We start from the raw sequence: 10,679 nt of genomic DNA, 5'->3' as shown, positions 1-10,679 counted from the left end.
TTTTTTTTTTCTGATCGCATATACTTTCACAAACTGATTTTGGGTTGATCCACAATGAATGGGTCACGTTTGAACTGAGTCACGCCACTGTCATCGACTTTCTTGAAATCCAGTTCTGTGTAAATGTACGTTGAACCACACATGCTGTCACTGGGTGGTGTTTACATACCCTCGCGGCTATCCTCTTACGTAACAATGGGCTGGGGTTGCAACTCTCGCGAGATCGGGAATGGGAATGTCAAGTGTCAACAACGAGGAGACGACAGCGCCGCAGCGTTGGTGTCGGGACGGAGCAGGGAGGGGAGCGACGAGGCTGCTCGAGCGTCGGGTGAGCCATATTTTGAACATAATGCGGTATATAAAACTCATGTAATGTTTATGTAGGTGTGTTTCAATATCCCAACTTAGAATCGTACTCTCCTTCAGTGGTTAACTTGACTGTGTTCAGCCGGAGCCCGAAGCTAACGAACGTAAGCTAGTAGTTAGCATTTCTTAGCTGACATTTTGTCATGAGCCGGACGAACGAGACCAAGTAATTGAAATGTTGGCGCCTATAATTGCTGTTTTGGTACCCGGCTTTACCTTTAATGCCCATGACGTTCATTTTTACGTTCGTAATTGCGACATTGCTGTCAAAGAAGCGTATGTTAGCCCTGGGCCTGTCCCAAACGTAATCATTGCTACTTGATGTGAAACCACCCACCATTTTTAAACTTAGTTGCTACATGGCATAAATATTGACACTACAATCTTGTTATTGGATGCTATGAAGGTGTAATGTCCGAGTGGTAATGTGACGTCTATATCAGTGTCCTCGAGTTGACGCCTCGGCATCCGTAGTTAGAAGATGATCTGTCAAGTAAGCTGAATTGCCTCAAATAGACACTTTGATGTTGATGTACCATGTAATTATTAAATTCTTCAGCCAAGGAAATGTATATTTAATGAATGAGTTCGGGTCAGTGCACATTTAATTATACAGTCATTGTACATTATCTTGAAATATTTTCCAGCACTTCAGTGAGATATGGGGGATGATCGCCCATTTGTCTGCACTGCCCCTGGATGTGGGCAGGTAATTTCAACATTCAAATACTCTTTTACTGCACTGACATGCCCTATTTTTAATGTATACTTGTGTATGTTCCAATGTACCAACAAACAAAACTTGTATACTCACTTAAAATGTTTGCTTTGTTCTTGTTTTTGTTTTCTTATTCCTTACTGCACGACCAATTTCTCTTTCATGTACTGCACTATGTATACACAATGCTTGTTTTAAAGTGCTTTATAGTTAATAATGTACATAAATCACTGCAATGTCATGGTGTGCTTATTTCTTTATTGCAGAGATTTACCAATGAAGATCATCTTTCTGTGCACAAACACAAACATGAAATGACATTAAAATTTGGTCCTGCTAGAACAGACTCTGTTATTATAGCAGGTATTAATGATTACATTTGAGTCTGCACTATTATATACTATATGAAACTTGACTTATTGTTAATTCTGTTTATTGCTTTTTTTTTTATTTTTACTTCAACACCCTCAGACCAGACCCCCACACCCACACGTTTCCTGAAGAACTGTGAGGAAGTTGGGCTGTTCAATGACCTGGCCAATTCCTTTGAACAGGACTTTTGCAAAGTACAGGAAGAGGAGCACAGGACAAAAAATACAGTGAGAATGCAAATGAAAATACATTGAATTCATATTTTCCCACATTTTCAGTTTAAAATATTACTAGAATGTTTAATTATTAGTCTGTAAGGCCATTTTAATGTGCTTTTTTTTCTTCTAAGGCTTCAACTTTACAAACACAATGTGCAACTGCACAAACAAAATGTGCAGTAAAGGATGAAGATGAAGACGATCCTTTAGAAGTGGATTCTTCTCCTCCCGATAGTCCGGATTCTTCATCCAGCATGTCAGACATAAGTAAAGACTCAAGGGTGAGGAGCAAAACTCAATATCCAAATACTCTGCTTTTTATACATTTGTTCTGATTTAGAGTGATTGTAAAAAGTCAACCCAGTCCTGTTCATATACCAAGGTTTTGTGATACACAAAAAGAACATGACCTTGATAAATGATTTTAAAACCTTTTACTTTAACCTTCACGACTCAATTGAAAAAAATTTCCCTTCGGGAGGGGAAGTAAAAATAAATACTTGAAATAATGTTTTGGCATTAGTGTTCACGTTTTCTTATAGCGTAACTGGTGATGTGTTTAGAATTCACCACTCAAATTGAATCGTATATTGAATGGGAATCACACCTGCCAGCATTTACAGTCCTCCTGATTAATCCCCTCAAAGGTGTAGCTGATCTAGTAGGCTTTTCCTGACATTTTTATTGTTACATCTGGTCCATTGTCCACAGTTTCCACAGTATTAGGGGGATTCCAAAAGCATTTCAAAGGCATTAATTAAGTATATCATGGAAGACAGTCATCAAGTCAATAACATGTGGCACAACAGTGACCTTATCAACAACTGGAAGTTCCTCCAAAATTAAATAAAACTCCCATTTTCTAAATATGTCTTGGATGTGGGGTAGGACGGCAAGATTGAAACCTTATCTTACAAAGAAAGACATTCAAGACCGACCACATTTTGCAAAAACACCCTTTAAATACCGTGTACTTGTGGGAAAATGTTTTAAGTTGCAATGAAACCCTTTTGACCATAATTCCTAAAGGTGTATTTGGCACAAAGAAAAAAAAATAATATTTTTTTAAATGTATGTGACTTTTCTATATCAACTATACAATGATTGCAAGGAGAAACTGTCCTTAGCTCATTGAGACAAACTAAATGCCACTGCTTTATTTGACAACAGGAGATTCTGACAAAGCCAGTGGCAAGTTCTGCCCCAACACCAACCATTGTGCGTCCAGGTTCTCTGCCTCTACACCTGAGTAATGATCCGCTACACCCTACTCTGCCATCTCCAACATCTGTCATCACGCAGGCGCCACCCTCCAACCGACAACTCGGGTAAAGTTTGGTTTGGTATTGCTCCCAAGAACTCTGTGACTGTTGGGGTAAATGTACATATGCAGTAAAAAAAATAAATAAATATTGTCTCATAACACTACAAGTTCCCTTTAGATGCACAGCTCATCCCCAAATACAGTTATCAACTTGCAGTTAATTGTTATAGAAATTGTTGTTTTAATAATGTTAAAAAGAAAAAAAAAGTATTTGCTCAATGTTGGGAAGAAATCAAATTTGTTAGTCAGGTTGATTTACTCATTCCCTCCCAGCCATTTTCACTGAAGCAGTCCCCTTCGCTCCCAGCTGTTTTACTGGATTTTGACTGATGTTGCAAGGCCCACAGAATATTGCGTTCTATTGCTATAAAAACATGGAACATACCAAAAGAAGTATTAGAGTCTCTTCTTTCATCAGAAAGAAAAACATGTATTTCTATCTCTTTCTGTTTTGCAGGAATTAGCATTGTAATATTCGTTAAGTTTCATCATTATTCACAAATCTGTTTAGAATTGTGGGGAAACGGCTTGTTTTCAAAATGGGCCTGGTTGTTCTCTTATACTCTGCTGGCTGTTTTTGTAATTTCTACCATTGCTTCAACCGTTCTCTGTAGTTTAGAGGCTGCATCAAAGCCTTCTGTATGCTCTGGCATAAAAAAAAACAAAAACAAAAAAAAACGTATAAATATGTCTTTGGGACATTTAAAATACAACATATTTATCAGTTTTTTGGGAGCAAATGAGTAAATTTGCCGTGTGTTTTATATTGTCCACAGCTCACCGACAAGCTCTTATCCCCTCGTAAGGCACCTTGCGAATGGACAAACAGTCCCTCTGCTGCCCAGTCCGTTGCAGCTAACCTCAGTCATATCTGTAAGTCTTTCTCAATGTAGACCTGCGAAGTAAACAGTTAATTCACATTCTTATCCCATCTGAACATCTCACCTTGTCATTTCCTGTGTGAAGCTGGCTAGGCCTGGGCACTCGATTCCCAACATTCCTGGGATCCCGGGACCCCCAGTGGGTGGGGCCAGCAGTGGTTCATCCTCCCCATCAGGTTATCATCTGCAATCCGAGACCAAGATGGTGAGATGAGTCGAGATGAGCCCGCATCGTGTTTGAGCACGTGTCACCCATTCTGCTGCTTAGCTGGGAACTTATTGGATGTCTCGCCTACATGTCTGCAGCGCTTGAAGGCAGCCCTAAGTAATCAAGGCTCAGGAGTGCACGATGGTGTCGGCGGCGGGGGGGCAGGATCCTTCCCAGCCGTCCCCCAGAGGCAGGAACAGAGTCAACAGCCTTCTCAAAATTCGGATGCACCATCACCTGCCCAACCACAGGTACTAAACCATCATTGAATAATGCAGGCCATAAGGTAATTTTTGGAGCTTTTGTATTTTTTTGCATAGGTAGATTAGTTAATACAGTGGAACCTCTAATAATAAATGGTGACCCTGTTCACAAATAAATTAGCTTACGGCTAACATTTTTGAGCAAGTACTGTTTTGGTTCACAAACTATGCTTCAGTTCAGAATTGCATCATAATGGAATTATCAAATATAATTAGATTAACATGATTAAAACCAAGTATCAGTCTCGTAGCAGCATTTTGGATCCAAAAAAGGAAAAAATTAAATACTGGCTAGGCATGAGAATGTTAAATTTGGTGAAATCTATCATCTGTTGGCTGTGGTACGGGAGGGTGAGCCGGCGGGCGTCCTGCGGCTCGACAGGAAGCGTCCTCAGCTTCTCAATGCGTAGTGCTCATTCTCCGTACTATTTTTAAAACCACAGAGCCAAAGAAGGGTTCATAATATTTCAGATTGCTTTTAAACTAAATCCATAAAGAGAAGGTAAACATAATGGGTACTGGAAGTGGATTAATTTGACTTCTGTTTAGTTTATTGGCAGTCTTATATATTAAGAATTTGAACTCCGGTTCCGATGTAGATAGTAGTTGGGCTGGGTATTGATTCTAATTTCCTCAGTTAGATTTCAGTTTGATTCGATTTTGATTTGGATTTTTTTCCCAATTCGATTTACTTCAATTCAATCCGATATAAATTATGTGACATCAATTCTTCTTAAATGGCAAGTACATGATAAAAACCCCACAAAAATTTATTTCCCAAGTAAATTTTGCAGAGGCAGTAACTGGTCAAATGATTGTTTATTAATCAAAGTAGCATGTATTCTAATCACTTAATTAAGTGTTACACAAATATTGACATTAGCAAGTATCAGATGAAAATATTTTCAAAATCTAATTCAATAATTGTAAATATAAATTACAAATATTCTAAATTGTCTTAAAGTCAGGTCTTTCATAAATGTAAGAAAATACTGTACTTATAAATTTACGTAAACAGTAAATTTCAAGAAAACGGTAAGATACAAAAAAATTGCCTTTAAAATTCTGTTTTCTTAAGAATTTATGGGAAAAAGAGATACATGGTTTTATGAATTGATATCAGGCGTGAAAAGAAAAAATCAATTCAATATTGATACCCAGCCCTAGATATTAGTATATGGTTGCAGTTTTCCTTTTAATAATTTGATTTGACAATTAACATTCAAAGGCATCCCGCCAAACTCAGCAGCTTAGTTAACACAGTTCTTATGCAGGCAATCCTCATCCCCAGGTGTCCCCTGCGCAGCCAACCGGAGGCCGGCGGCGGCGAGCCTCCGAGATGGACCCTGATGAGAGGAGGCAGCGTTTTCTAGAAAGGAACCGAGCAGCTGCTTCGCGCTGCAGGCAGAAGAGGAAGTTGTGGGTGAATTCTTTGGAAAAGAAGGCGGATGATCTTGCCAGCATGAATATCTCTCTGACGGTAAGCCTTCAGTCATTGGAGGTTCAATCTGACCACTTACTTTGAACAATGCTAAATAGAGTTGTGTGTGTAGAGACCCAGGAGATAAACTCAAGTTTATTGATAGAGCACTTTAAAAACAACCAAAGCTGAAACAAAGTGCTATGCAGAAAAAAATCAAACATTACACGTAAAGTGATTAAATTTTAATGAGTTGTGTAGTTTATGATTATCTGGGTGGTCTTTGACGGTAGCAAGCAGAGTGTGATTTGTGCTTGGACAAGGGAGTCAAGGTGCATCTAAAAAAGGAAGCAAGAGATGATGTTGCGGGTAAAATGAAAAATTCCAAAACTAAAATAACCCTGGTGACGACTTGCCCAGATCAATAAGTAGCGTAACAGAACCTAAATCGCCATCGTCTTAACTCAATCATTCTCAGCCATTTTCACTAAATGGTAAATAAATGGCACTTCATTTATATAGCGCTTTTCCACCTTACAAGGCCCTCAAAGCGCTTTACATTTTGATGACCCATTCACCTACTGATGACGCAGCATCAGGAGCAATTGGGGGCACTAAAGGCCTCAGTATGCTTCTGCGAGAGGCTCGCGTCGAGGCGTCACGTTGGAGCTCCGCTCGTGCGTTTGCCTTCCGACTTGTGCGCAATACACATCGGTGTCTGCTGGAGTTTCACACCAAGTCCCGCTGTCGCTATGGCTGGGCCGCCACAGAGTGGCGATTCCTCTGCATTTTATGACGGATTCAGGAAGTTCAATTTAATTCAGAAACACGAAACAAAGCCGGGGGGAGAGTAAGTTCATCACCGTGGCAATTATTTATTGCCAATTTGCACCGGTGTCGGCCGTAAACTCGCCAAAACACAACAGCCGTGCGCTTAGCGAACACAGTTTTTTTATTTTTATTTTTTTTTTATTTTTTGTTATTGTTGTTTTCCGCCTCTCGTCCCAGGCACATATCCACATGCACAGCCGTGGTCTCCGAGCAGGGAAGTCGATTTGCGCCGCCAGTTGCCTTCACGGAAACTATCTGGGCGGGGAGAGAGAGAGAGAAAAAAAAGAAAAAAACGCCATCGAACGGACCAATCAGAAGCGAGCGACGCCCCGCCATCGACGTGCGTCCAAGGATTGGCGACGTGTGCACGTCGGCCAGCCACGAGCGACGCAGCACTTAAAATTCATGACTCGCGTCGATCATGTGATCGACGGCGCTCATCGACGCGAGAGCAAACGTGGAGGCATAAATTAGGCTTTAAGCAACCCCCTTCAGTCCTAGTACTTTTACTGGATTTTGACTGATTTTGCAAGGCCCACAGAATATTGTGTTCTATTGCTATAAAAACATGGAACCTACCAAAAGAAAAGATTGGAGTTTCATATTTGTATCTGTTTCTGTTTTGTAGCAGTTAGCGTTAGAATATAGCTAAATTTAATTAAAATTTGCATTCCTGATGAAATCACTGTCAAAAAGGGCTTGTTGCAATATAGCCCAGGCTGATCTCTTATGCTCTGCTGCCACCTGCTGCCCGTTAACTACCATTGCTTTAAGCTACCTCTTCATATCAGAAGCTGCAACAAAGCCTTCGGTATGCTCTTGCATAAAAAATGTTTAACCCCCCAAAAAAAAGAAATGGATAAATACGTTTTGGCAATGAAGGTCAAAATACGTCTTTGGGTTTGAATGAGTTAAGATAGTTGCCTAAGTCTTTTTTTTTTTTTTTTTGCATTTTTTTCCCCCCCTAAATCATCTCCTGATACAAATAGCTCATTTTTTTTGTTTCTTGTGAAATCTGGAAGAAGAAAAAAAGACTGAGGCGACTATTTTAAGAAGGCGTCGAAATACAGAATATTTGACCCCATTGGCCCCACAGAAGTAATTGAACCTCCCCCAGCAGATTCAATGTGACTTGTTAGCTATTTCTCATAATTATAGTAATTGTCTGCCTTTGGGTTTGTGTCGATGCCAGAATGAAGTAACGCTCCTACGGAATGAGGTGGCTCAGCTGAAGCAGCTCCTCCTCGCCCACAAAGACTGCCCCGTCACCATTATGCAGAAGAAAGCAGCTTTCTTAGGTAAGCCTGATGCTCCACCAAAAACCATCACTCACTCATTTTTGTACATGTAAATGTTCTGTCGGATCCATCCATCATCTCATCCATCTAATGTGTCCCCCACTCGCTCACCTCCCTAAGGGTGAATGTCTCTTTCTCTGCCTCCAGCTGCAGGAGGAGAGGAGGCTTCCCGGGAGATTTCAGCCGAACCCGTCGGATCCCCCGCAGCAGTCATCCAGCACGGGCCGTCTCCCTCGGCCGCGCCCCCCAGCCCAGGGCCCACCATCAACGGCATGAGCGTGCGCGCCGCCGAGGCGGTGGCCATGTCTGTCCTGGCCGGCATGGGATCGGGCCAGCCGGGAGGGGTCGTCATGGTGACGCAGTCGCAGTCAACCCCGAGATGATGTGCTGACGCTGGTAGCCAGTATAAACTCGAGTGGCGTTTCCCCTCACGGCCAATGATAATCACAAAAAAGACATCAGGCCTCCTCTCGCCCTTTCTTCTGTCTGTGTATGTAAATAGGGAAAACACTGCGGAGTTTTCGGTCACATCCTGTATTTGAATGACAAGTACGAATGGAAAAATCTTCATCAGTCTTTTGATCACTTCAGTCCCACACAAAAATTCAGTGCCTGTCTGTGTGTGACCCATAAACAGGCTGTGATGCATCTGACTGAATAGTTGACTGTGAGATAGCGTTCGCTGTCCTGAATTAGGCTGTTGTACTGATGCGGTGACATGCTTGGCTTGTTGCAGACTTTTGTGGCTTTCTACTTGGCTTTTATTGTTTGTTTTTCTATCTGACCCTTTGACCTGCCTGGCCCCTCAAAAGTCACTCATATTTGCTGGCTGGATGGCCTTTCAGCTTTAAATATGTTGCCTTGTCATTTCATCTTAAACATTCATTTCCGTCCAGATTTTAATTTGATGGTTATCTTCGATGTTGGGTTCAGTCTTCTCTCGTAAATCCCAAAGATGATAGACTCACGGGGATTGCATCGTTTCACTCCTTCGCTTCTATACGCTTCACTATGAAACAGGGTCAATCTACGTTGGAATCAGTATTTGTTTCCTAGCCTCACTGATAAGTGTTTTTTTTTCTTCTTCTTCTTCTTCTTTCGGAGTTCTCTTCACATCGTTCATGAAAACCTTTCACTGTTAGAGAGAACCACAGTGGGGGTTTTTTTCTAAATATTTGTATTCACTAAATATTTACATTACTGCACTTTCACCACTTCCAGGAAATTGGTGATTCACCACGATTGTTCACTTTAGGTTTGGCAGTTCTTAATCCAGGTCTATCATTTACCCCTTCTTAATAGAGTGCAATCTTTTCCACTATCACTTAAAATGAACATATCTCCCAACACTGCTCGCTGCATAAGGGTTAAATACTGAAAGCTTTTAGTCACTGCAGTAATTATCGAATGGATGACACCGGTTTGTCTAGTCAATTTTGCCAGGCAGTTTTTTTTTTTCATTTTGAGTTAATTGTTCCTCAAACAACTAGTAGGTAGTGAGTGACAGAAAACGTAGTGTGACAAGCAGTTTGCGCCCCCCCCCCCCCCCCACACACACACACATTTTTTTTTGTAGATCAGCCTCCAAGAGACATTACAGATAATTAAAAAAAAAAAAAAACTGACTGCATGTTTTGTTTAAGGTTGATGTATGCCACTTTTTTTTTTTTGTCACACCATCAGTTTATTGATTTGCATTTTCAAAATTTTCTAACGTTAAGGAGTCCTACCAGTTAGCGTTAGCCGCTAAGTATGGGAAATAAAATGTATAATAAATATTAAACTATTACCCCAGGCATTTGAGTTGCGGAAGAAGTAGTGCAATATATTTTTCTATTAAGTATGTTTTTGCGTTTAGCCCAGCCACTGAGAGGGGTGTGGTCTAATGCAGTTGACCAGAGAAATGTGAATAGTGTTATTCTTGAATGAGTGAGCTTTGTGGTTATGCATGTCTGTGGAGCATTACAGATTTCCTGAGTGCTTTGCAACGTTTGAAAGGCAGTTTCGTATTGTGAAGTAGACAAAAAGTGGTTGTGCAAGGTGCTTCTTTTGAAATGTTGTGTTTTTAATTGGAGATTATTTTATACCGCGTTGTACTTCCAAGACTGTCCTGTTATTTTTCCCTTTGTCACTGTCGCCTTAAAAAAAACACAAAACAAAACCCTGTCATTTTTTTCAGTTGTTTCTTTCAGTGCGTCTATGTCTTCCCCCTTTGTCTTATTTCTTTTCTTTCTTTCTTTCTTTTTTTTTTTTTTTTTAAACCAGTCTGAGGTTGAACCACATACATATGTCTCCAGGAATATTTGTTCAGAGGGAGTTTCTCAAATACTCAGGCCTCAAGATGGGAGAACTACTTGTGTATAGTCTGAATTCATTGTCTTGGGCAAATAAAATAACTTAATGGAAACAAAAAAAAAACTGATTCCTGATTGTTTTTGCTCAGTCATTAGCCCCTCTGTGCTCAGGTTTACAGTTTACCACCCCCAAAATATCACCGCTGTCTTGTAAATTATGTTTTATTGGGACATCCATAAGCTGTTATATTGGAATGTGACTATCATAAAGCGCCATGACTGATGATATATGCTGATGTTGGGTTAGGACAGCTGCTTGAATACCATTATTTTGTAACATACTGACAGATACCATGTGAAGTAGTTAAACTATTAGTATTCTGTTGTTGCGGAATTTTTACATACTTCATTTTTTTGTACAGATCAATAATATTTTTCTATTCATTTAGATAAATATCTAGGCTGAAATCTGATTGGACAAAAAAA

At 40.3% G+C, this 10,679-nt stretch overlaps 1 protein-coding gene across 4 annotated transcripts; it reads left to right on the top strand.

Moving 5' to 3' along the window:
* The first annotated feature begins 8 nt into the window (after nt 1-8).
* On the top strand, nt 9-10,341 carry atf7b (activating transcription factor 7b). Of its 4 annotated transcripts, none has more exons than XM_077528906.1 (12): nt 9-328; nt 1,014-1,075; nt 1,351-1,447; nt 1,556-1,683; nt 1,806-1,955; nt 2,845-3,002; nt 3,775-3,871; nt 3,965-4,084; nt 4,186-4,338; nt 5,642-5,830; nt 7,794-7,899; nt 8,047-10,337. In XM_077528906.1, the coding sequence occupies exons 2-12, from the start codon at nt 1,028-1,030 to the stop codon at nt 8,280-8,282; spliced, it is 1,482 nt and encodes a 493-aa protein (XP_077385032.1). In that variant the 5' UTR covers nt 9-328; nt 1,014-1,027; the 3' UTR covers nt 8,283-10,337. The 4 variants fall into 4 exon arrangements, with proteins under 4 accessions (XP_077385032.1, XP_077385036.1, XP_077385035.1 ...); XM_077528910.1 differs by having other exon boundaries at nt 8,020-8,197; XM_077528907.1 differs by lacking the exon at nt 9-328 and adding an exon at nt 339-859 and having other exon boundaries at nt 8,047-10,341.
* The last annotated feature ends 338 nt before the right edge of the window (nt 10,342-10,679 follow it).

This window comes from Festucalex cinctus, chromosome 8 (genome assembly GCF_051991245.1).
Source record: "Festucalex cinctus isolate MCC-2025b chromosome 8, RoL_Fcin_1.0, whole genome shotgun sequence".
NCBI lineage: Eukaryota > Metazoa > Chordata > Actinopteri > Syngnathiformes > Syngnathidae > Festucalex > Festucalex cinctus.
Note: the sequence above shows the minus strand (reverse complement) of the source record. Positions and strands in the feature narration are given on the sequence as shown.

Excerpts from the sequence above, each read along its gene's own strand:
- atf7b (XM_077528907.1), top strand. The coding sequence starts at position 1,028 with ATGGGGGATGATCGCCCATTTGTCTGCACTGCCCCTGGATGTGGGCAG. Across the intron at positions 1,684-1,805 it reads AGCACAGGACAAAAAATACA|GCTTCAACTTTACAAACACA; the intron begins GTGAGAATGCAA and ends TTTTCTTCTAAG. Across the intron at positions 7,900-8,046 it reads GAAGAAAGCAGCTTTCTTAG|CTGCAGGAGGAGAGGAGGCT; the intron begins GTAAGCCTGATG and ends CTCTGCCTCCAG.